Source organism: Euprymna scolopes, chromosome 44 (genome assembly GCF_053919585.1).
Source record: "Euprymna scolopes isolate OS-2025 chromosome 44, ASM5391958v1, whole genome shotgun sequence".
In the NCBI taxonomy this organism is placed as follows: domain Eukaryota; kingdom Metazoa; phylum Mollusca; class Cephalopoda; order Sepiida; family Sepiolidae; genus Euprymna; species Euprymna scolopes.
The window spans coordinates 52,715,858-52,742,305 of record NC_136525.1 but is presented as its reverse complement, the minus strand read 5'-3'; the positions used below and the strand labels follow the sequence as shown (position 1 = coordinate 52,742,305).

At 37.1% G+C, this 26,448-nt stretch overlaps 1 protein-coding gene across 12 annotated transcripts in view; it reads right to left on the bottom strand.

Annotated features, from left to right (window-relative positions):
• LOC145268612 (uncharacterized) overlaps nucleotides 1-26,448 on the bottom strand; it is a 746,770-nt gene that overhangs the window by 411,490 nt on the left and 308,832 nt on the right. For all 12 annotated transcript variants that reach the window (XM_080124076.1, XM_080124069.1, XM_080124074.1 and 9 more), the window contains 2 exons: nucleotides 25,313-25,338; nucleotides 7,744-10,190 (listed from right to left, as the gene is read on the bottom strand). In XM_080124076.1, the coding sequence (XP_079980202.1) occupies nucleotides 7,744-10,190; nucleotides 25,313-25,338 (2,473 nt within the window). The remainder of the gene's footprint in view (nucleotides 1-7,743; nucleotides 10,191-25,312; nucleotides 25,339-26,448) is intronic.

The following is a 26,448-nucleotide window of genomic DNA, read 5'->3' as shown; positions in this document are numbered from 1 at the left end:
GGCGGCTGCCAAGAGTGCCCAGTGACTCAAAATCATATCTTTGCTATGATATAAAAGTCACTGTGTGTGTTAATCAAGGTGTGGCAGTAATTGTTTGTGTGTGTGTGTGAGAGAGTCCCTTCTTCATAAGTCCTGAAATTGCTGAGCCTATCTTTTGCAAATTTCACACAAAGTTAATTTATATGTCTGGCAGTGCTCTTAGATATGTCCATCCGATATTATTGCAAATCAAAAAAAAAAAAAAAAAAATCCAATCATAAAAATAGTCTTTCTTATAGATAAAGGAAGAATTTTTACAGGGTGACATTTTACATTACACCGGCCAAGGGAGATAATTCCTAGCAAATCATTTGTTCTTAAAAAAAAAAAAAAAAAAAAAAAAAAAAAACACAACAGAACTCTTGTCATCTTGAGATATAGCTCAATTACAGAGTATTCAACTACAGATTGAATGGTCCCCCTGTTCAAGCCGGGATGTACCTCATAGTCTTATTTCAAACTTTTCTTAATAATGAGTTCAATTGACAGTAAAAGAAGAGGTACCATTTAAAAATCGCTGCAAATCATTTCTTTTTTTTGCATATTTTAAAATTGAAGATTAATCAAAAGTGACTTTTCCTAGGTATTCATCATCAAGCCCAAATATCAGCTGACGTGATATCATAAACAAACACATATAGAATTTGATGAACGGCATTTTTATTATTTTTAATTTTATTTTTGCAAATTAATCCACTAGGCAAATTATTCATCATAATATAATATTTAATAGAGAATTGATTCTAAAATAATATATGGGAAATCTGCATAAATTAAAATATCATATTTAAGTGTACTTTATAACCGGGCTACGCCGGGCATCCCTGCTAACTTAGATAAATACTTTTGTAGTTTTAACAAAAGAGCTACAATAATATCAGAGTGTCTCCATTTACGCTGAACATCTACAGAATACCAACATCAATATATTACATATAAATGAGTCTTCTGTGGAATTTTCACAGGTCCCACTAGTTAACGATTACTATACTACCACCTTACATTTATTAACCTTTATACTTGAGTGGCCTTCAAGCCTTGATAAGTGGTGACTCCCATTTAAAAAAACAAAAACAAGACTGTCTAAAACTGTCGCAAAACTCGTTACCTAAAACGGTCTGTAAACTAACTCTAAATATATTAACATCTATTGTCCGATCCTTTTATCCACATCACTGTCACACCTTGATTAACAATCCTATTTCAGCTTTCTTTTGTCTTCCTTGGTGAACAACTTCATATATCCTTGTTCTTTTGGTAAAGGTATTTATATATAAAGTTTATTGGCCGATCGTTTTGTCACAATCACTGCCACACCTTGATTAACAATCCTATTTTAGCTTTCTTTTGTGTGTGTGTGTGTGTGTTTTTTAAAAAAAACTGTAGCGATGTTTGATACGTCAGTTTAAATGCTACTTAGGTCTAACTTTAGAAAACCGACAATATAACTTTATATACTAGATGTGTGTGTGTGTGCAGTAGTATGAAAAGCACAAATGCAGATTCAACCGGACCCCTCCCGCACCCAAATATTCTTTTCAACTATGCACTTCGCCCACCCATCCCATACATCTAACACTAATCTGCAACGTCTCTCCCTCCACATCCGTCAAAAATCTTTGTGCATCATTAAGTCTTTTAAACCAGACAGACTTTGATACCTTTCCCCTTCTTGTTCCCCTGCCCCCCCCCTCTCCCCGGAATCACACGTTTACCATAAAGAAGGGGTTATGAAGTCGATGCAGGTAGAAAGGGTTCAATCTACCATCCCTACATCCATATATCGGGTTATATCAACTTAGATGTTACTTGAGTTTAGAAATCCGACAATATAACTTTACAAGCAGTCCAGCCCGGCTTTGCTCAGGCCTTATGTACTGTTCATAACTTGCCCTACGTGTGAATACACTTTATGTTAGGTTTCAAATGTTTAGACCAAAAATTGTCTGAGTAATTTCGTAGAGACCGAAGAGGTCAATTTTTTAAAAACTTTCACCCCAATTTTTACCCCTTAACATTTATTATTTTGATCTCAAATCAAAATATAAAGTTTTACCCATGTCCAAGTAACCTACATTTAAAATTTCAAGTCTTTAGACCCAAAATTGGCGGATTAATTTGGTAGAATCTGCAAACGTCAACTCTTTCAACTTCGACTTTTGGCAGCCAAATTATCATACCAAAACTGATTAAAATGCTTGCCGCATGTCTGAATACCCATTATATAAATTTCAAAAGTTAGATCCAAAATCGGCTGAGTAGTTTGCTACACATCGCAAAGGTCAAATCTTTTGAACTTTGACCTTTGGCAGCTCAAATTTTCAACCCAAACCCTTTAAAATCTTGCCCTATCCCTGAATACCCTTTATGTAATATTTTAAATGTTTAGACCAGAAACTGGCTGAGTAATTTGGTAGAGTCGGCAGGGGTCAAAGTTTAAAAAAATTTGACCCCAATTTTTACCCCTTAACATTTTTGTTTTGGGCTCAAATCAAATTATAAAGTTTGATCCATGTCCAAGTGGCCTACATTTAAAATTTCAAGTGTTTAGACCCAAAATTGGCGGAGGAGTTTGGTAGAGTTTTCAAAGGTCAAATTGTTGAACTTTGACTCCTTAACAGCAAAATTTCTGGCTGGAAACCAACTAAAAAGATTTTCTCAAATCTCAATACTCCTTATGTCAAATCTCAAGTCTCTTGACCGAAAATTAACAGAATAGTTTGGTAGGGAAACGTACAAACACACAGACATTTTCACTTTTCTAGATATACTAGCATGGGTGCCCGGCGTTGCCCGGGTGTTTTGAGGTGTATGGTGAGCAACAAAAAAAGAAAACAAAAACAAAAAAAAAAACAAAAAGGGTCAATTTTTTAAACTTTGACCCCTATTATGACCCCTTAACATTTATTGTTTTGGGGTCAAATCAAGTTATTAAGTCAGATCCATGTCCAAGGAACCTATATCTAAAATTTCAAGTGTTTGGACCAAAAATTGTCGGAGGAGTTTGGTAGAGTTCTCAAAGGTCAAATCGTTGAACTTTGACCACGTAACAGCCAAATTTCTGGCTGAAACCCGATCACATCGATTTTCCCAAATCTCAGTACCCTGTATATCAAATTTCGCGTTTGTAGACCAAGAATTGACAGAGTTATTGCATAGGGAAATGTACACAGACAGACAGACGGACACATTCACTTTTATAGATAGATGTGCTAGATGTTGCAGAATTTTGCTGGTGGTCTCAGTAATAGCTAAAGCACAAATGCAGATTCAACCGGATCCCCCCCCCCCCAAGTATATTTTTTTTACTATACAAGACAATCAACAATAACCTCCCACCCCCCATCTATGTAATCCTTATCTGCAATACCTCCCCCTCCCCATTAAAGGTCTTTGTGCATCATTAAGTCTTTGATTATTCTTCCCCTTACTTGCTCCTCAATGCAATGAGGATAAGAAGGGGCCAGTCTGTCACTCCTACAGCAATATATCGTTTTTTTTTTTTAGTTTAGAGTTACCACTTATCAAGGCACAAAGGCCACTCGAGGATAAGGGTTAATGAATATGATTCGGGTTAGGGGTTAGTAACTGTTACTGGTGTAAATTGGGTAGAACTTTGATTATTTATAGGTACAGCTCAACAATAACTTGTTTACATTGGACTTGAAGGTTAGCATGTTGTATTCAACCAGGAAGCAGGCCAGCAGTACAGTCTTCCAAAGGCGGACAGTTCTGGGAAAGAAGCTTTGTTCATGGAATCTGCATTTAGATTTAGGCACAGATAGAGATTGAGAAAATTTGATTATTTAAGTGGATGGCTCAACAATAACTTGTTTATATTGGACTTGAAGGCTACCATGTTGTATTCAACCAGGAAGCAGGCCAGCAGTACAGTCTTCCAAAGGCGGACAGTTCCGGGAAAGAAGCTTTGTTCATGGAATCTGCATTTAGATTTAGGCACAGATAGAGATTGAGAAAATTTGATTATTTAAGTGGATGGCTCAACAATAACTTGTTTATATTGGACTTGAAGGCTACCATGTTGTATTCAACTAGGAAGCAGGCCAGCAGTACAGTCTTCCAAAGGCGGACAGTTCCGGGAAAGAAGCTTTGTTTATGGAATCTGCAGGACAGGGGAACAGTGGTCCACATGTGAGCAGCTCTGGGAAAGAATCTTTGTTCATGGAATCTGCATTTAGATTTAGGCACAGATAGAGAGTGGGGGAAATCGTTTATAGTGGTTGTAGCTAGTCGAGTGTTTCTTTTTTTGGCTTGTTCCTTGGCTGCCACTAATGTGATCTCAGTAGATCTTTTAAGATCGCCTCTGACCAACCAATTCCAGCTATCGTTATCTCTAAATTCGGTATTCTTAAAGAATGCAACATGGTAGTCTTTCCAAATAATTTTTCCTCTCTCTCTTGTAATGACTAACTCTTCTTCACTCTAGATCTTATTATCTTTTCCCTTTTTTGTGGAAGTTTAGGATACAAGGAACGTTCCAAATTGGCAAGGGCGGGGGGAATCATAAATTGGGGTTCAGTCGAGCACTTGTCATGAAAATAAAGATAGAGCAGAGAAAGGCTCGCAACGTCTTTTCTGTGGGAAAGACGTTTGGGTTCGTTTAGAAATCCGACAATACAACTTTATATGTTACACGTTTCATAACTGTGCTAGAGATCTCAGATCAGATTCAACCCTTCCTCGCCGCCAAAGTTTCTTTTCACCTATGCAAAAAAAAAAAAAAAAAGAAAAAATCAACAATAACCTCCCCCCTACCCCTACCCCGCCCACCCGTCTAACCTTAATCTGCAATACCTCCCCCTCCTCATCTATCAAAGGTCTTTATGCATCATTAAGTCTTTCGAATCATACATAGGCTTTGATACCGTTCTTCTTCTTCTTCTTCTTCTTCTTCTTCTTCTTCTTCTTCTCCACCCCCCTCCCCGGAATCACATGTTTAACATAAACAGGGGGGGGGGGGGTTGATGGTGGCGATATGCGTAGAAAGGGTCCAATCTACCACCCTGACAACCACATACCGTGTTGTTGTGAAGCAGGGTTCAAAGATAAAGCAGCATTTGTTTTTCTTGAATTGGAAACAGATTTTCTTGAAGTCAGAAACAGCTGGAATAATTTTAGGAGGGTTCATTATATATATATATATATATATATATATATATACTAGTAGGGGTGCCCGGCGTTGCTCGGGTGTTTGGAGGTGTATGCTGTGCAAAAAAAGTAAAAAAACAAAAAAATGGTTAATTTTTTAAAACTTTGACCCCTATTATGACCCCTTAAAATTTATAGTTTCGGGCTCAAATCACTTTATTAAGTTAGATCCAGGTTCAAGGAACCTATATCTAAAATTTCAAGTGTCTAGACCCAAAATTGTCGGAGGAGTTTGGTAGAGTTCTTAAAGGTCAAATCGTTGAAATTTGACCCCCTTAACAGCCAAATTTCTGGATGACACCCGTCACATCGATTTTCCCAAATCTCAGTACCCGGTATTTCAAATTTCGAGTCTATAGACTAAAAATTGACAGAGTTATTGCGTAGGGAAATGTACGCAGACAGACAGACAGACAGACACACAGACACGTTCACTTTTATAGATATATATATATATATATATATATATATATATATATATATATATATATGACTAGCACGCCGACCGGCACTGCCCCGTTGTAAAATACGCTAAATATAATATTTTAATTTATGTAGATTTCATATATATTATTATAGAGAGGATTCTCTATTGATTATTATATTGTACCCAATATATAGTTATGATTTCAAAAGTTTTGAAAAGAAATAGGACTTGGGCGCTATTTAGATAAAATTGTGCACTATCTTATCTAAATTTAAATGGAACATACATATATATATATGTGTATTTTACACAGTGGTCACAACTTATCAAGGCCCGGAAGCCACTCAGGGATAAGGGTTATTGCAAGTACATTACGTTAGTGTGGAGATTTGATGAAGTGTTTACTTAAGGGGGCAGTTCATTAGGAATTTGTTAACGTTGGACTTGAACACATCCAAGTTGTAATCAGGTGGGAAGCAGGCAGACGGAACAGAGTTCCACAGGCACGCAGTTCTAAGAAAGAAGCTTTGTTCATGGAATCCATGTTTTGATTCAGGCACAGATAAAGAGTGGAGGAAATTTTTCACTGTGGATTTGGCTAGACGGGTGTTTTTCGTGAAAGATTGGCGAGGGGGGGACCAGAGATTGGAGTTCAAACGAGGACCTGCCATGGAAATAACAATAAAACAAGGATAGGCTCGCAACGTCTCTTCTGTGGGAGAGAGGTTGCAGGGTAGAGAAAAGGACATCCCCCACTAAGCCACGAAGTCTATTTTGTACTCTGTCAAGGCAGGATAGGCTGTTTTTAGAAGCTCCTGCCCAGATATGGCAGCAGTATTCCATCCTTGGAATATATATATATATATATATATATATATATATATATATATATATATATATATATATCCTCAAATTTTTAAACTCCAATTTCTGACACTTTGTTTTTTTCAATTTAAACAACTGAGGCGAGCACCTAATATTACATTTACCTGCAAATAATAATCTCCATTACACTGGACTCCTTTACGGTTACTTATTTTTATTTTCATGTTGAACTCTGTATGAACTGCCTGCATTTCCATATTTACATTTTTTATATTCTTATGTTTTTTTAAAGTTTTGTGACTACAAATCATAAAAGTTTTAGTTTCATCCTATGCAGCAACCAGCAAACACATAGAAATGTAAAAAAAAGTTTTTAGCGTGATTTTTGGATTATTTTGCTAACAGTATTTCCTCTGATGAGAAGAATTTGCAATCTTTGAAACTCCACAGATTAAGGAGCACCTATCTACCAGCTTTGGAGTATTCTGCCAAATAATAAAAACTTTTTGTAAATTTCTACAGCTCTGTTCTTTATATATATATATATATATATATATATATATATATATATATATATAATAAACCAAATATAAATTTATGTATACTACAATATATAAACACACAGATTGGTAAGAATTTGAATATCCATTAATAGATAGATTCTGTGTAGCTTAATTGCCATATATATTTTCAAAATTTACTATATGTCTAGTAAGAATTGTAAATGTCAACTGAATTAAAAGAATAAATTATAAGATGGTCAACATCATGAACTTTGGAATATAGCCTTTTGTCATTTATTCACTGTATTGCGCTGTAATTACATTGAGCTTCTTAAATAGGGATTGGTATATATAAAAAGGAAATAAAGTATATTTCCACAGAAATTCCGTCTGCCTGCTTCCCACCTGACTACAACTTGGATGTGTTCAAGTCCAACGTTAACAAATTCCTAATGAACTGCCCCCTTAAGTAAACACTTCATCAAATCTCCACACTAACGTAATGTACTTGCAATAACCCTTATCCCTGAGTGGCTCCCGGGCCTTGATAAGTGGTGACCACAGTGTAAAAAAAAAAAAATATAATAAACCAATATAACTTTATGTACACTACAATATATAAACACACAGATTGATAAGGATTTGAACACCTGTCGATAGATAGATAGATACAGTGTAGATTAATTGCCATATATATATATATATATATATATATATATATGAAATAATACTGGCACTTTTACATTAGCAGAAGATATATCATAAAGAGATAAAACTTACCAGTAAGGTTTATCGTCGGATACGGAATCTTCCTCCGCAAGATCCGAAGTGGGATTTTCGCTCTTTTCTTTGATTCTTCGAGCCTGAAACACCTTCGCCAACTCTGGATCGATCAACTCTGAATCGACATTGTTTGCACACAGGGAACCTGTCCGCTTTAGAATACCTCTCCGAGGTATGAAGATCGAACCCTCGCTCATGCGGGGCTGAGAAAACTGCGCATTGCGTGTCATCAGGTTACCATTTTCAATGTCTGTTTGCGTTAATTCCAGGGGCCTTGCGAGGTCATGGCTTTCAGGTAGTGTCGGGCTCAGGCTGATAGAACGAGAAGTCATTACGGAGTTGGTACTCATGATGGAGGTGGTTCGAGTCGATGGAGTGTGAACTGTAGTAGTTTGACTTGTAGCAACACTTGTGACTGGTTCAGTTTTTGTGACACTGGCTGTAGGCGTTACACTGACCAGTTTAGTCACTCCAGACGTTGTAACTGCAGTACTGTTTGTTGTACTTGTGACAGATGCTGCAGGTGTTACAGAAGTAGCTTTTGCTAATGTGTTACTGATGGTACTGACTGATGTCACAGTAGTTGATGTAACACTGGTGGTTGCTGTAACAGAAGCTTTTGCTAATGTGTTACTGGTGGTAGTAACTGATGACAGTGCAGTTGTTGTAACATTGGTTTCAGCTTTGACCTCAGGTTTTGTTACACTCTTACTAGTGGTAGACACTGCTGTGACAACATTTGATGTAACACTTGTTGTCACTGTAACAGGAGCTTTTGCTGATGTGTTACTGGTGGTACTGACCGATGTCGCAGAAGCTGGTGTAACACTTGGGGTAGCTGTGACCTGAGCTTTTGTTACCGTTTTATTGGCGGTAGAAATTGATGTCACAGTAGTAGATGTAACACCGGTAGTCGTTACAACAGGAGCGCTACTAACCGCCTTTGTGACTCCAGGTTTCTGCTCTTTGTTGGTCACACTTTTAGAACCAATGACACTTGTAACACGAGCTTGAGGGGCAGCTGTAACACTGGTAGAAGCAACAGTTGTAACTGGAGTGTTGCTCGTGATGCTAGTTACAGAAGTGGGTGATGTTACAGGGGAAGCTGGTTTAACTTCCGGAGAGACGCTTGTGACAGTTGTAACCACAGCTTTAGATGCTGGTGTTGTAAGTGAAGCCGTGGAAAGTGTGACAGGGTCGTTTTTGTCTGAACTTTTAAGTTGTGTTGACGTGACAGTGGGCTGTTTGACTTCAACACTACTCTTTATGGCAGAAGTTGCATTTGTAACATCAACTGTTTGCAAAGATGTTATCGATGATTTTCTGACTTCGGGGATAATCTCAGTGGGTTTTTCAGTCGTGTTTGCGACAGACGTTTTCGGTTGAGAAATTGTAGTTGTGACCGAAGTATGGCTTACTTTATTTTCTTTTGGTATTAGAGACGTTTCTTGCTGCCTAAATTCTGGACGCAAAACTGTTTTCTGAGGTTGACCATCCTCAGGGATTGTCGTGGTAGATACCGGGTCAGGGTTAGACTTCTTCATTTGGCTAGATACCCGTTCAACATTCTTTGGTGCGAGCGAAACTTTTGACGTGGATAGAAAGCTTGATTCTGGAATTTCTGCTTCTTCCTCATCCGTTTTGGTGGAAGTCTTGGAAAAATTATTTTCATCTTCAGTTGGTCGGAAAGCCGCAGATGAAATGCTGCTGGGATCTGGATCAGATTGGTCTGACCTGAATGGCATCGTTTTCTTAGATGTGATATTCTCACCTATGGGAAGACCATCTTCGATGTCGTCTTTCTCGGCAGGCGAAGAATACGTTGTTTCTTGGAGTGGTGGCAAATTCTTTGCAACATTTTCTCCGGAAGTAAAATTAGTTGCTTGGAATGATATCTTTGAGTTATTGTTGGTTTCTGGTAAGCTTGCTTTTCTTATCCGAGGCCCGAATTCCGTTCTTGGAGAAATGGTCACAGAGCCTAAAGAATCGGCTCTCGTCTTCAAGGACGGATAATTCACTGGTTTCGATAGAGAATCGTCAATATCATCACTCATTCTTACTGTGGTGATCGTCGACTTATTCACATCTGAGAACCGGCGACTTACCACGGGGCTATACAATTGTAGGGGTTCGTCATCTAGAGGTGAATCAGGTCGAGCAAGGGGTGCTTTCAGTACGGTTTTCGTACTGGTCGAAACATGAGCAAGTGAGTTTGACGATGCTGTTTGTGTATTCCGACAAGGTTCAGCTTTGGACTGCGTTCCACTCTGCTCGTAGTCCAAAGATGCTTTGATTACATCCAATATTGGTGCCGGGATGTTGTCTGGCTTAACTCTCTGACGGGATAGGCGAGGCTGGGTTGTACCCTCGGAGGACCTGCTGTTTGCAAAATTACCTGGAGCGGTTGATTTCTTAGAGGCAATTACACCTGTCTGTGAAAGTTCCTGAAAAAGAGGAAAAAAAGAAAGCATTTTTGATTTTCTGTTGGATGCTGGGATTTTACATTTCTGTTCTTTGTAAATGAGCGGTAGGGAGAAGAAGAAGGGAGGGATAAACAGTGAGTGACAAAGATAGAGGTGGAAGTACAGCGAGCAAAAGATGAGAGCAAAGAGGAGGGGGCAAAACGGGTAGAAAAGAGGAGGAGAAAAGGAGAGCATGTGGGGAGAAGAGCAAAGGGGGGGAAAGCAAAACGGAGAGGGGAGCAAAGGGGGAAGGAAAACAAAAGAGAGAGAGGAAAAAGAAGGGGAAGCGAAAAAAAGGGAGGAGAGAAAAGAAGGGAGGATAAGAGGAGAGGGGGAGGATAGCAAAGAAAGAGGAGGAGAGCAAAGAGAGGAGAATAGGGTTAGGAAAGAAAGGGGAAAGGAGAGAGGTAGAAACACAGAGGGCAAAAGATGAGAGCAAAGAGGGGGAGAAAAAGGGGGAGGATGGGGGAGGAGAGCAAAGGGGAAGGGAGCAAAGGGGAAGGGAGAAGAAAAGATAGGGGGGAGCAAGGGGAGATGAGAGCAAGAGGGGAGAAGAGCAGAGATGGGGAGGAGAGCAGAGATGGGGAGGAGAGCAAAGAAGGGGAGGAGAATAGGATTAGGAAAGAAAAGGGAAAGGGGTGGAAGGAAGGAAGGAGGAAGAGAGAGTGATATAAATAGATAAAGGGAGGGGATAGTGAGAGGTTAAAAAGAGGGAGAAGCTTTAAAACAAAGATGTTACACAAATGTTCCAATCATTTTATGGTTCGTACCTCCCGGACAATACCAGGTAGCCATGCTCGTTTTGGATAATGAAAAAAAAAAAAGAAAAAAAAACGGAAAGAGATGTGGTTAATGCGGAAATAAAGAGGAGACCATTTTTGGAATGACTTAAGGCAACATTCCATAGCCTTTTCAACTTCTCTTCAGGTAACATGTCAAGGTTTGGGCAGCACGAAAGGCGGAGGAGGGGGGGGAAAGGAGGGTAGAGAGGCGAAATGAAAGAGGGGAGGGGGTGAAGGCGAACTATGTTTTTAAAGTCTCATATTCAGTCTTTGCAATTTATGACAGATAAAAAAAGAAATGGTTGTCTTTGATGCCATCTGCTGCAAGCAGAAACATTCCCCTTCCCTTTCATATCACGATTCTATATTTGTGGCGTTCGTTTGCGTCTGGAGATGATGATGAACAACAATAATAAAAAAAATAAAACCCTATACTAAGATCATATGATCTTTCTTGAGTAAAATTTTACAACATTTATTAGTATAGAGAACAAAACCAAAGGAGGGTAAAAAAAAAAAAAAAAAAAAAAAAAAAAAAAAAAATCCAAAATATAACAATGCCCAGCGTTACCCGGTCATGCAATATGCTTAAACATGATATTTTAATTTTCGCAGATTGTATATGTATTATAGAATCAATCCTCTATTGATTATTATATATTACAGTGAATAATTTGCCCGGTGAACTAATCCACACACAAAAAAAATAATAATCTATATATCTATAAAAGTGAACGTGTCTGTGTACATTTCCCTACGCAATAACTGTTAGTTTTCACTCTACAGACTCGAAATTTGATATACAGGGTACTGAGATTTGGGAAAATCTATGTGATCCGTTTTCGGCCAGAAATTTGGCTGTTAAGGGGTCAAAGTTCAACGATTTGACCTTTGAGAACTTTACCAAACTCCTCTGCCAATTCTGGGTCTAAACACTTGAAATTTTAGATATAAGTTCCTTGGACATGGATCTAACTTAATAACTTGATTTGAGCCCAGAAAAATAAAAGTTCAGCTTTGACCTCAGGTTTTGTTACACTCTTACTCGTGGTAGACACTGTTGTGACAACATTTGATGTAACACTTGTTGTCACTGTAACAGGAGCTTTTGCTGATGTGTTACTGGTGGTACTGACCGATGTCCAAACACAAGTTAAAAAAATTTACCTTTTTTTTTTGTTTTTGTTTTTTTTGCTCAGCATACACCTCCAAACATCCGGGTAACGCCGGGCACCCATGCTAGTAATAATAATAAAGATAATGCCGTTCATCGAATTCTGTCTGTGTTTGTTTACAATATCACGTCAGCTAATCTTTGGGCTTGACGATGAATGCCCAGGAAAAGTCACTTCTGATTAATGTTTACTTTTAAAATATGCAAATGAAGAAATGGTACGTCTTTATGCTAAATTGAAATCATTAATAAGAAAAATTTGAAATAAGATGGTGAGGTACACCGGGGGCTTGAACCATTCGATCTGTAGTTGAATATTCTACCACTGAGCTATATATACAGATGACAATAGCTCTCTTTTTTTTTTTTTTTAAAAGTAGAAATGATTTGCTCAGAATTAAATCTCCCTCGTTTTGCTGAGAATTATCTCCCTTGGCTGGTATAATGTAAAATGTCACCCTGTGAAAATTGCATATATATTATTATAGTATCAATCCTGTATTGAATATTATATATTACAAGGAATAATTTGCCTGGGGGATTAATTCACAAAAAAGAATAAAATAAAAAAAATAATAACGATAATATCTGTTCCGTCTGCCTGGTTCCCTCCGGACTACAACTTGGATGTCTTCAAGTCCAATGTTAACAAATTCCTAATGAACCGCCCCCATAAGTAAACACTTCATCAAATCTCCACACTAACGTAATGTACTTGCAATAACCCTTATCCCTGAGTGGCTTCCGGGCCTTGATAAGTGGTGAGCACTGTGTAAAAAAAAAAAAAAAAAAAAAAAAAATCAAATCCCATCTGTGTTTGTTTACAACATCATGTCAGCTGATATTTAGGCTTGACGATGAATGCCCTGGAAAAGTCACTTTTGATTAATGTTTAGTTTTAAAATATGCAAACGAAGAAATGATTTGCAGCGATTTTAAATGGTACTCTACTTTTATCGTTAATTGAACTCATTGATAAGAAAAAAAAGGCTCGAACATTCTACCACTGACCAATCGGTCCTGGATATGACCTAAAACTATATCCAGTGGTGAGGCCCCAGCTTGCGGGCTTTAGGGAGTGCGGAGCCACCCTTTAATTGACATTGCTCTCAGATCCACTCTGACCCGGAGTGGTAGTACCTGTTAGGGTCCCAACTATGGGTTAAATAGAAACCGACTTGAAAACAACAAATATATTCTATTAAAAACACTTAGACACACTCAATCAACCAAGAACCACATCAGTCTATATAAAAACATAAGGTATTAACTACTCAAGAGTCAAAAGAATGAAAAGAATATGCTGTTGTCACAACCATAATAATGAGTGTCAGACCGTCGTGGATACAATGGTTCCTGGATATGACCTTAAACTATATCTGATAGTGAGGGCCCCAGTTTGCGGGCTTTGGGGAGTGTGGAGCCACCCTTTAATTGCCATTGCTCCCAGGTCCACTCTGACCCAAAGTGGTAGTACCTGTTAGGGTCCCAATTATGGGTTAAATAGAAACCGACTTGAAAACAACAAACATATTCCACTAAAAAATTTTTCTTCCGAATCTTTGGATTCGGGATTAAATAACCTGAAAAGGGTTGATATGCCGTAAAACAAAAACAAACAACCAACCAACCAACCAACCAGATGACAATAGTTCTTTTTGTTTCTAAGATGAAATGATTTGCTAAGAATTATCTTTCTTGGCCGGTGTAATGTAAAATATTCCCCTGTAAAAATTCTTTTTTATCCATAAGAAATGCAGACTATTTTTAGGATTGAATATTTTTCGATTTTCGATATTTATCGGATGAATTTCTGTACAAAACATTTCCAAGAACACTGCCAGACATAAATTAGCTTTGTGTGAAATTTGCAAAAGATAGGTTCAGCCATTTCGGAATCTATAAGGAAGAGACTCACACACACACAAAGTCACTTTTATATAATAGTAGAGATACATGTTACCAAATGTAAAATGAGTTATTCTTCTACATACCTGTGTTTTAACTTATTTTAAAGCGTTTGTTTCTTTTGAAACACAAGTATTATATTTCAGCTGTTTTCAAGTTCTTTAATGCTGAGTCATTTTGGTAATGTTTTTTTATGTTTCAAATTTTTTATTTCAAATATTTGTTTGTGGTGTTTGGTTTGGTTGTTTTGTTTTATGGCATATCAACCCTTTTTCGGTTATTTTGGAAAAATATTTTTATACTTCAAGTTGTTTATATCATCAAATTCAAATATTTATCCATTACTAGCAAGACCTGTGCCATCTTTCATCTACATATATATACTAGCATTTCAGCCCGGCGTTGCCCAGGTGTTTGAAGGTGTGTGCTAAGCAATAAAAGAAAAAAACGGCCAATTTTTTAAAACTTTGACCCCTATTATGATCCCTTAAAATTTATTGTTTTGGGCTCAAATCAAGTTATTAAGTTAGATCCATGTCCAAGGAACCTATATTCAAAATATCAAGTGTTTAGACCCAAAATTGTCGGAGGAGTTTGGTAGAGTTCTCAAAGGTCAAATTGTTGAAATTTGACCCCTTAATAGCTACATTTCTGGCCGAAAGCCAATCACGTAGATTTTCCCAAATCTCAGTACCCTATATATCTAACGTCGAGTCTGTAGACTGAAAATCAACAGAGTTATTGCGTAGGGAAATGTACACAGACACACACACACACAGACACGTTTACTTTTATAGATATATAGAGAGATTAAACAAAAATATATACATATACATGAATATATATGGAAACAATTTTGCGTTTACTATAACCTTATTACGCAAGTATAAATCATGTAGAATATCTGCATGAATATAATTACACGTAATAGTTAACTAAAGATGATCATCCCATAAGAAAACCGAAAAAACTAATAGGGAATTAATTAAAGTGAATGTTTAAAAGAATATGCAAATTAGCTAGATCTTTTGCAGATGAATGCAATTCCATGATCCATGTATAAGAAAATTGTATTTTCTTTTTAAATAAGTAGAAAATAGGGTTTTTAATATGAATATCAATGCACACAAAAGAAAAACGAATTTTTAGGAGTATATATATATATATATATATATATATATATATATATATACATATATATATATATATATATACATATATATATATATATATAAAAGGCAAAACGGGCGTGCGTGTTTCTGTATGTCCAAGAAAGGCCTTTTACGTGGGTGTTCTCGGGGGTGGGGGAGTACTATGTTTTAGAACTTTTTATGTACTCCCTAGATTATAATATCTACGATTTGCGAAGGGACATCGTTTCTAGATTTATTTTGATCGACTTTTACAAAATTTGCACTATTCATTCCTCTCGCTTGTTTGTGTTTTTCGTATAAAAGTGAAACCAATCGAAAGCGAAGTCAGCTTCCTGGCCTTTCGTGCCGTGCCGAGACGTCCAGAAAGCAATCAGCTTTGATCAATCTGGGGGGGAAACCCCTCATATCAGACAATTGCTATTCATTTGGACACTCCCTTTTTGTGAGCAGTTGGTTTTCTCCAACATTGTGGGGAAACCAATAAATGAAACGGCGGAAAGCTGAACTGTCAACTTTTTGATTAACATCGCTAAATTTGAACGCTTTTCACTTCCTATAGCTTCGTAGCGTAGCGGTAAGATGTCACGTTTTCTTTCACTTTCTTTTCTGCCTTCGTGTCATGGGTTCGAGCCTGCCTGCCTACTAACATTTTTTTTTCTTGTACACCTCCAAACACCCGGCCAATGCCAGGTACCCCCGCTAGTATGTAATATATCACTGCCGAGTATTCTGAACACTACCCTTAGCCAAAAGACCAAGAAGATATATTTTAGTTTCATATATGTATGTATATTACATTAAATAAAATAGACGGTCTTTTTTTTTTTTTTGTCTATTAATTCCATTTTTTATTCTTTCCAACTTCCGAATAACGGTCGTCACTTCTGGCAGGAACTGGCTGTTGCAATCGTCATATTTGTTGAAAGTATGAATACTTAAAAAAAAAAAAAAAAATATATATATATATATATATATATATATATATATATATATATATATTTCTGTGAATTAAAGGAATAAATTATAAGATGGTCAACATTAAATTATAAGATGGTCAACATTATGAACTTTGGAATATAGTGTTTTTTCATTTATTCACTATATATATATATATATATATATATATTGGAAAGTATTCATATTTTCAACAAATATGGCGATGACATCAGCCAGTTCCTGACAGAAGTGAAGACCGTTAATTGGAAGTTGAAAAGGATAGAAAAATTGAATTAAAAAACAAAAAAAAAAATATTTTATTTAATGAAGTGTGTGTGTGTGTGTGTGTGTGTGTGTGTGTGTGTGTGTGCGCGTGCTTACATTTTAATTAAAAACTCAAAGTCTACACTAGTCAGGGATACGTCCCTAACAACCAGTTCAACAGTTGGCTTTGTTGGTGTCAGACTGAGGTATAGCACTGTCCAGTTTTAGGAGGCCCATCCTCCCAGGGTTTACTTCTTTTGAAAAGGGATGAGTTATTAGCTAATCGCTTACTGTAGAATGCAGACGAAGCTGCTCAGGCATTTTTTTGTAGCTCAACATGCACTTCACCTAGTGTCTAATCTTCTACAAAGACTATAAATAAATATACGGCTGATTTTTTTTGTTGTTGTTTTCGTCTCATAAATTCTAATATTTTTTGTTTTTTCTTTTATCTTTTTTTTTTTATATAATGTATTATTCAGATACTAGCAGGACCTGTGGAAATTCCACAGGGGACTCATTCATATGCAATATATTGATGTTGGCATTCTGTAGATGTTCAGTGTAAATGGAGACGCTCTGATATTATTGTACCTATTTACTATGCCTCCCCACGGGACAGAGTTAGACACCAGGGTCGTTTTTTCACGTGGAGAAAAGGTACAAAAATAAAAAATTGTCTCAGTCGTGAAGGACTGATCCTCCACCGAAAGAAAACAAGAAATGGAAGTGCAGCATCTGAAGAACAGATATTACACTTTGATCTTGACCAAGCAGTCTTTCTAGACGCTCTGATAGTATTGTAGCTCTTTTGTTAAAACTGCAAAAGTATTTATCTAAGCTAGCAGGGACACCCGGCGTAGGCAAGTTATAAAATATGCTTAAATATGAGATTTTAATTCTTGCAGATTTCGTATATATTATTACAGAGTTAATGTTCTACTGATTTTTATATATTATAAAGTTGCGATTTCAAAAAAATTTCATCAGCTTGAATCGAAACTGGATCCCAAACTTATATATATATATAATTTTAGTTCCTTCAGCTATAATCGAAACCAAAACCAAAACTTAAGAAAAAAATAAATTACTAAGGTGCCATCAGCTAAAATCGAAATCGAAACCAAGACTTATGAAAAATTCTTGATAAAACTTTAAAAAAAAAAAAAAATAGATTATTGGAGTTCCATTAGCTATAATTGAAGTTGAAACCAAAACGTATGAAGAATTCTTGGTGAAATTAGTTATTACAAGAAATGGAAGTACATAACAATTAAACGACCCGGATATAAGCGTGACACAGAAAATAACACATACGCTATCGTATTAATATATAGACTAGTCCTTTTAGGCTGTTAAAAACAGGCAAAAGTTATGGCCCGTTGAATCAAGAAGATTGTTTTTACCAACTTGATTGTTGAAGATGTTTTAATCTGTGCTCATTTCTGCATTAAATACTAATCCCTATTAATACTAATCCCTATTAATACTAATCCCTATTAATCCCTAACCTTGAATGGATACCATAGTGCTTAGTTTGCTGCACCTTATAACAAAAGTTCATATAAAATTTCAGCCAAATCGGCCCAGTAGTTTCTGAGAAAACTTCTAGAATAAACATGGTATTTTTTATTTTTTTACTTTTTTACAAGGTAGTCGCCACTTATCAAGGCCCGGAAGCCACTCGGAGATAAGGGTTATTGCGTGTACAGTACGTTAGTATTGAGATTTGATAAAGTGTCTTACTTAAGGGAGTTCTTTATCAGGAATTTGTTTATGTTGGACTTGAGGACATCCAGGTTGTAGTCAGGTGGGAAACAGACAAACGGAACAGAGTTCTAATGATAAATCACTATTAATCCCTAGTTGTGCATCGAACGGCTACAATAATACTTGGTTCGCAGCACCTTATAACAAAAGTCCATACAAAATTTCAGCTAGATCGGTACAGTATTTTCTGAGAAAACGTGGAACGCACAGATAGACAGCAAGAAATATAGTATAGATATTTTCCTTTTTCTGTTTCGGAAAAGTCAATTTTTATGTCTTACCCCCTCTACAAGGGGAGATAAATCAACATGAAAGCCTAGCCATGTATCCAGTGCACATATGATTACCTGTGCATACTCAATGCATGCGTGCAGTTCCAGCAGCTCCAGACTCCCCCCTCCAGAAAGCAAAAACCCCATATTTGTCCCTTCTTCTAAAAGTGGGTTTTTAATTTCAAAACACCGCCAGTTACATGATTAATAGACACAGGGGTGGGACAAGAGCCCCCACCTTTGCCTGAAGCAGCCCCACCCTCCAAAGTCATATCTGGTTGGAACATTCTGGGTAAGCAACAGCAGAACATGCAAAACACCTTGACATCTGGTCCCAGCCTCCTTACCCTAACGTAAGCATGTTCGGGGTACGTGATGGGAGAGGAAGGGCGGGGAGAGGGGGGGGGGTAAGTCGATTACAAACACTGTTACATTTGTCCTCAGGGATGATAGAGAGGAGATAAAATGTCATATTATGGAGATGTATGTGAATTAGATGAAGAGGGAGCGAGAAACTTGAAGGAGAAAGAGAGAGAAAGGGAACGTAAGAGGGAGGAAGAGAGTGGAAATGGGGGATAAGAGAGGGAAAGAATGAGTAGGAGGGGTAAAGTGGGGCGAGAAAGAGAGGGCGAGCGGGAGAGAGCGAGGGCAAAGGAGAGAGAGCGGGAAAGAAGAGAGAGAGAGCAGGAGAAGAAAAGTAGAGAGAAGAAAAAAGGAAGGAAGAGAGAAAAGAAGAAAGAGGAGGGAGGAGGTAGAGAGAGGAGGGGTAGGAAGAGAGAGAAAGAAGAGGAAGAGAGGGAAAGAAGAGAAAGAAGAGAAAGAGAGGGAAAGAAGAGAAAGAGAGGGAAAGAAGAGAAAGAGAGGGAAAGAAGAGAAAGAGAGGGAAAGAAGAGAAAGAGAGGGAAAGAAGAGAACGAGAGGGAAAGAAGAGAACGAGAGGGAAAGAAGAGAACGAGAGGGAAAGAAGAGAACGAGAGGGAAAGAGGGAGAGAGAGAGAGAAAGAGAGAGAGAGAAAGAGGAAGAGAGAGAAAGAGGAAGAGAGAGAAAGAGGAAGAGAGAGAAAGAGGAAGAGAGAGAGAGAGGAAGAGAGAGAGAGAGAGGAAGAGAGAGAGAGGAAGAGAGAGAAAGAGAGAAAGAGGAAGAGAAAGAGAGAGGAGGAAGAGAAAGAGAGAAAGAGGAAGAGAAAGAGAGAGGAGGAAGAGAAAGAGAGAGGAGGAAGAGAAAGAGAGAGGAGGAAGAGAAAGAGAGAGAGAAAGAGGAAGAGAGAGAAAGAGGAAGAGAGAGAAAGAGGAAGAGAGAGAAAGAGGAAGAGAGAGAGAGAGAGGAAGGAAGAGAGAGAGAGAGAGAGAGAGAGAAAGAGGAAGAGAGAAAGAGGAAGAGAAAGAGAGAGGAGGAAGAGAAAGAGAGAGAGGAGAACGAGGGATAGATATAAAAAAAAACAGAAAAAGAAAGAAAAAAAAGTGAGCAATAAAAAAAATAGAAAAAAAAGTGAAAAAATTTGTTCAACAGAAAACGTTAAATTGTCATCTTCATCATTTGATAAAAAAACAAACTTATTTTTTGGGATCCAAACTTATTTTGATTCATTTTACATCTTGCCAATTCTTTTTATTTTTCTTGTTTAGGGCGGAGAGATAATCCTCCCGCGCATTAATCTCAAAGCAGGTGCTTGTTATTTTTTAATTGTTTTTATTGCAAACAATTTCTTATCACATGCATCCAAGCATCTATATTAAAGGCTTTGTCCGTCATTTTTTAATTCGAAATTGCATTTTCATGAGTGTCACTCCTCAGTAAGAAAAATGTATACATTGTAGTCTACATTGCACTGTAGAGAACTTACTATTTATTTTATACAATTATTTTTCTATATAACTAGCCTGGGTACTCGGCGTTGCCTGGGTGTTTGGAGGTGTGGGTTGAGCAAAAAAAAGAAACAAGTGGTAGTAGACTTGTACCGCGAAGGAGGAAAAGAACATGAAAAAAAAACAAAAAAAAAACGTAACGTCTTTGCTGTAGCGCCCATGGCCAAACCGAAAGTGACGTAGGACTAAATTAAGGCTAGACAATCGAAAACAGGGGATGACTTTCGAAAATGTCGGCGAAAAAAGCGACCCCTCCCTGTACAAAAGTGCCCAGTTGAGGGTGAAGGAATTAATGCTTTTGGCCAATTTTTTGATATTTGCCGTCCAAAGGATGGTGCTTCAAAACGATACCAATCTCGTGAAAAGCTATCGCCTCTGTCGAAAGTTTTAGGCAGATATACACACATAAATACATACATACATTTGAACAGACAGGTGAGATTTATATCATAGACTAGCGGCAGGTACCCGACATTGCCCGGGTGTTTGGAGGTGTGTGTGTTAAAAAAGACGTTGGTCGGGTGTTTGGAGATGTAAAAAAAAAAAAGGGGGGTTTTAGTAGGCAGGTAGGATTGAACCATGAAACCTTGACGCGAAGGTGGAAACGAAAGGGGAAAAAAGCCAAACACCTAACCATCTCGGCCACGAGGGAAGAGGAATTGATAAGCGTGTTAAAATAAGTTTTATAAAGCGAAATAAACAGGTGCGAGGAAGTGGCGTGGTGTCTGACCTAGTTTTGCGCTGCAAACCAGTTACTGTTTCCCCCCACTTTTCGAAGACGCGGCGAGCTGGTAAAAACTTGGGCAAATTAAATACACACGTGACCTCTGTTCTTAAGTTGTAGATATTATGATTTAGACGTGATATAAAAAGTTTTAAGAAGGAATGAGCCGACCGAGAAGGCCGACGAAAAAAGCCTTTTGCGGACATACACAAAAAGCGAACATACATACATACATACATACATTTTCGCTTTTATATTTATACAAGATGACTTCCATTAAAGTTTAAAATGCAAAAGTCAAGTATCATGTTTCAATTGTGCTCTAAACAGAAACATTAATTTCGAACGCGCCCCTGTCATATCAAAGAACCTACTGTCTTTCGACTTGTCTGATAATAAAACTTTCGACTTGTCTGATAATAAAACTTAAGTTTAAGGATTTTTCATTATTATAATTTGTTTAAATTTTTGATGAATCAATAGATGCTGTAATTCAATTTATTTTAAGCATCACATTTTTCATACACACATAGATAAATAAATACATGCACATATACATGCACACATGCATAAATACATACACACACACACATAAATAACCTCCTCAGTGACATGCAACATGGTTTCTGTTCTGATCTACAACAGATGTGCTAACAGTTATATCTCATCGGATTAGCGAAACTCTCCACGGAAGCTTCCTTTCTAGGGCAATTATCTTTGACATATCAAAGGCTCTTGATAGGTTATGGCATAAAGGTCTACTCCACAAAGTCTCCAGCTACAGTATAGCTGGAAATGTCTTTTCAATTATTAAACCATTTCTCTCTGATAGGTTCATAAGAGTAGTGGTCGATGGGCAGAAATCAGAAGCTCACAGTATTAATGCTAAAATCCCTCAGAGGTCCATCCTGGGCCCAACGTCAATGACCTCCCAAATCACATTCTAAGATCATTCGTAAATATTTATGCTGACGACACTACCATCTATGGCAACACTTCAAAGGCCGTGAACAATCAAGTTCTTTCCAATTCTTTCTTCTGCGATCTTGATCACATGGTGCAATGAGGAAAGAGGTGGTTGGTTAATTTTAATGCGTCTAGAACCAAGCTTCTATCTTTCCATAATCAATGCTCTGATCCCCGTCTGGGATCAATTGAAATGAATGGTTCTCGTCTTGGGGAGGCTCCATGTTTTGACAAGCTTCTAAGTCTGACCTTTACTCTTGATCTGAGATGGATCTCATACATCAAATCTGTTGCCAAGGCTGCTGGAAAAATGGTAGGATCGTTCTACCACTCCAGCAGATATCTCATTGTTAATGCAATTCTCTATCTATATAAGAGCCAAGTACGTCTAAGGACGGAGTACTGTTTTCACATCTGGGCAGGAGCTGCTAGACGCAGCCTATCCTGCCTTGACAGAGTTCAAACCAGACTTCATAGCCTAGTGAGGGGCTGCCCTTTCCTTTTCCACAGAACAGAAGTTGCAAGCCTGTCTCTGCTTTTATTGTTATTTTCATGGTAAGTGCTCGTCTGAGCTTTAATTTAGGGTCCTCCCCTTGACTTTCACAAAAAACACTCGTCTAGTTGAAACCACCATCAATAATTTTCCCCACTCTTTATCTGTGCCGAAACCTAAACGTAGATTCCATGAACAAAGTTTCTTTCTTAGAACTGCACGCCTGTGCAACTCTCTTCCATTTCCCTGCTTTCCAACTGATTACGATATGGTCGTCTTCAAGTCCAACATAAACAAATTCTTGATGAGCCCTCCCCCTTAAGTAATCCAATTTACCAAATTTCCACTATTAACGATTACTATATTTTCCTCATTGACTTCCGTACACTCGTTTACATATATTTATCCTCGAGTGGCTTCTGGGCTTTGATAAGTGGTGACTCCTTTGTAAAAAAAAAACAAAAAAAAACATGTATGCACACACATATACATTCCGTTCCTCGCAGTCCTTCATGTCTAAAGATGACCAAGCATATATACATTACATGCTTACAGACATACATGCATTCACACATACATTGCATAAATACATGCATACATTGCATAAATACATGCATAAATAAATGCATAAATACATGCATGCATTGCATAAATACATGCATACATTGCATAAATACATGCATAAATAAATGCATAAATACATGCATATGTTGCATAAATACATGCATACATTGCATAAATACATGCATACATTGCATAAACACATGCATACATTGCATAAACACATGCATACATTGCATAAATACATGCATGCATTGCATAAATACATGCATACATTGCATAAATACATGCATACATTGCATAAATACATGCATACATTGCATAAATACATGCATACATTGCATAAATACATGCATACATTGCATAAATACATGCATACATACACGCAAGCATACGTTTACTCATACATCCATTCATTCATAAATACACGTGTGTACGTTTTCGCGCGCGATGATGCTAAAATATACGCTATAGCATAAACTGAAATAATAGGAGACAGAATGTATGAAAAACAGAAAGTAAGACAATTTCTTTTCTTTTTTTTTTTTTTTTTTTTTTAAATATTTCCTTTCTATTCATACACATATAAATTCTCTTCAGGTTGCCGTCCTATAAATACTTTGTTTTGTAGCATGTGTACTTGATTGAAGAACAAACGTTGTCAACCGTTTGTATCAGATTTTTAGAGATAGTCACGCATGACAAATTTAAAACTACGAATGTCTCGTGTCGTCGTCGTCTTCCATGTGTTTCGCTTTAGTTTTTATTTCTTACTGACGATCTGTGATATAATGGTTTCGATTGAATCTAATTGTTTTTTAAAGTTTGTCTCCTTTTGAAAATCCGGTTCCGCTTGGATTCTTCCGAGATGGAATCCATCAAAGAATAAAGATATTTACTTTGATCTAAATTTCTCCAACCAAAAAAGATGATGCCGAGATAAAAATGAATTAACACACACAGCACTTTTAAGTATAGAAATGGAATATAGATAAAGAAAGGGATATCTATATCATTCTGATGAATTAGGGGCGAAATAGATAAAATGAAATTTGCCACATGAAGGTCGAACGACGGCATTATGAATACGCATGCATAACGTAATAGCTATTGGTTCATGTTTTAATTTTTAGCCTTGCACCAAACATGTCTTTATAGGTCAGGCATTAATGTCAGAGGAAAAAATAAATCATAAGCTAAATGTTTTGGTTTCTATTCTCGGTGGTGGCGCACAAGTTATTATTTTTAAATCGTTACTATATATGGAGTCCAATATAATCTATACATATAAAAGCCAAAATGTATGTTTGTGAGCGAGTGTGTGTGTGCATTTTTTCTGTATGTCCGGCAAAGGCTTTTTTTGGGCTGGTTCTCGGCTTGCTCGATCATTCTTATAACTTTTTATATGCTACCGAGATTATAATATCTAAAATTTACAAAACGACGTCATAAATATTTCTTATTTCAGCGACTTTTGTCTTACAAAATTCGCGCTGGGAATTCGTTTTCTCTGCTATTGCTATGGTGTGATATTTAACCTCGAAAACCACCTGGGTTTTAAACGTTTATTTTCGACTCTTCTCAAGTCCCTGCCTTCATGGCATCATGCTATGTCATCAGACTATTAACCTCAAGGCTTCGGGTTCGAGCCTACCTCCCTCCCAAAACTTTTTTCACTGTTTTTTCTTTTTGTTCGTTTTTTTAAATATTTAAACAGAGTTTTGTTTTGATCTAACCCCTTCCTCCCACACACACACCTACAAACACCGCCGGGTACCCCCGTTAGTATAATAATAAATACGAAATCTGCATTAATCAAAGTATCATATTTAAGTATATTTTAAAACCAGGCAATGCTGGGCGGCCTGCTAGTAGGAGGTTCTTTACTAGTGTCAGACGTGTCCATGATGCTATATTTCGGGATATCCTCCCTTCGTCAAGCACATGTTTGACTGACTTTCAAATGAAAACATCTCATTATGAAAATAGAGTGGAAGATTTCTTTTCAAAGTCATTTAATACAGCCACAGAAGGGTGGTTGTCTGACTTGCTATTTGCTTTGTCCTAAACACTTGAAATGGTTTCATCCAACATTTTTTCTTTCTAAGTTTTTTTTTTCTTATTGCTCTCTAACATTTGTGACAGGATGGATAGATATTTATTCATATACAAATTGAAAATGCACATTTTTTTTTATTATATAAAAACAATAAGGAACAATAAGGTCAACTTACTTGATTTTGGTCTCTGTCTTTCACATCTGAAAAGGAAAGAGGAAAAGAAAATGAAATCATAATGAAAAAAATTAATACAAAAACGCTAGCGTTACTAAAGAAAACAGAAAATATATACTTTAAATGCTAATCTGCGACTTGATAAGCAATAAAGGGAGATAATTTTGCACGTGAATGGCTTGATTATCTTCCTTGATTGTCAAGAGATTAGTATTTAAAGTATATATTTTCTGTTTTCTTTTTCTGGTGTTTTTTTTGTACGAATTTTACTTAATTTTGCATGTGAATGGCTTGATTAAGGGAAATTTATACAAAAAACACATTAATAAAGAAAAAGGAAACAAAAATTATAATTTAAACCATCAAGGGAGATAATTTTGCATGTGAATGACTCGATTAAGTCAAATTTATACAAAAGTAGATTAAGAAAAAGAAAAATTATAATTTAAACCATCTAGGGAGATAAAAGAATCATTCACAGGTAATATGAATTACGACAAATACATTGAAGACATTGCCAAAGCTGCTGAAAAAAAAGGTGAGCTCACTCTACAGTGCTAAAAAAACAACTCGCACCTGACAGTGTAGGGTAACTCTCCAAAGCCACCACAGCTGCTGCATCGACCATTAGTCTATCCTGCTAAGAGACGATTAAAAAAAAGTCTCCGATCTAACAGATCCTGCACTATTAACTAAGCTCCAACCACTGTCCCATCACTGCACCTGTTTTACAAGTATAAATCAATGTCTTTATCTTTCATTAAAGTCTATTCTTTTGTACGGCATAATCGTGTTAACGCACCAGTTCCCGTCAGATTACCAAAGTCAAACAGCGATAAGCTTGGCCAGTAGCAGATGGTTGACCATTTGGGAAGGCTAGGCACTGTATGTACTGCGCTAGATATAGAAATCTCCAGGCTGGTATCTGGGGGGGGGGGTTTAATTCACTGGGAGAGATGCACCCTCAGTTTTCGATCTGCATCTGGAAGAAGGAAAACTGATGTACAACCTTACGGTCTAACGTCTGCTGTCTCGTGGCAGCCACTGCACCGACTGAGATTAGCAGTTGTACGAAAAAGTGCGGTTGGTTCTGCACAAAGCCTTCACCGCTATAAACAAATCATCTGTATGAGTTT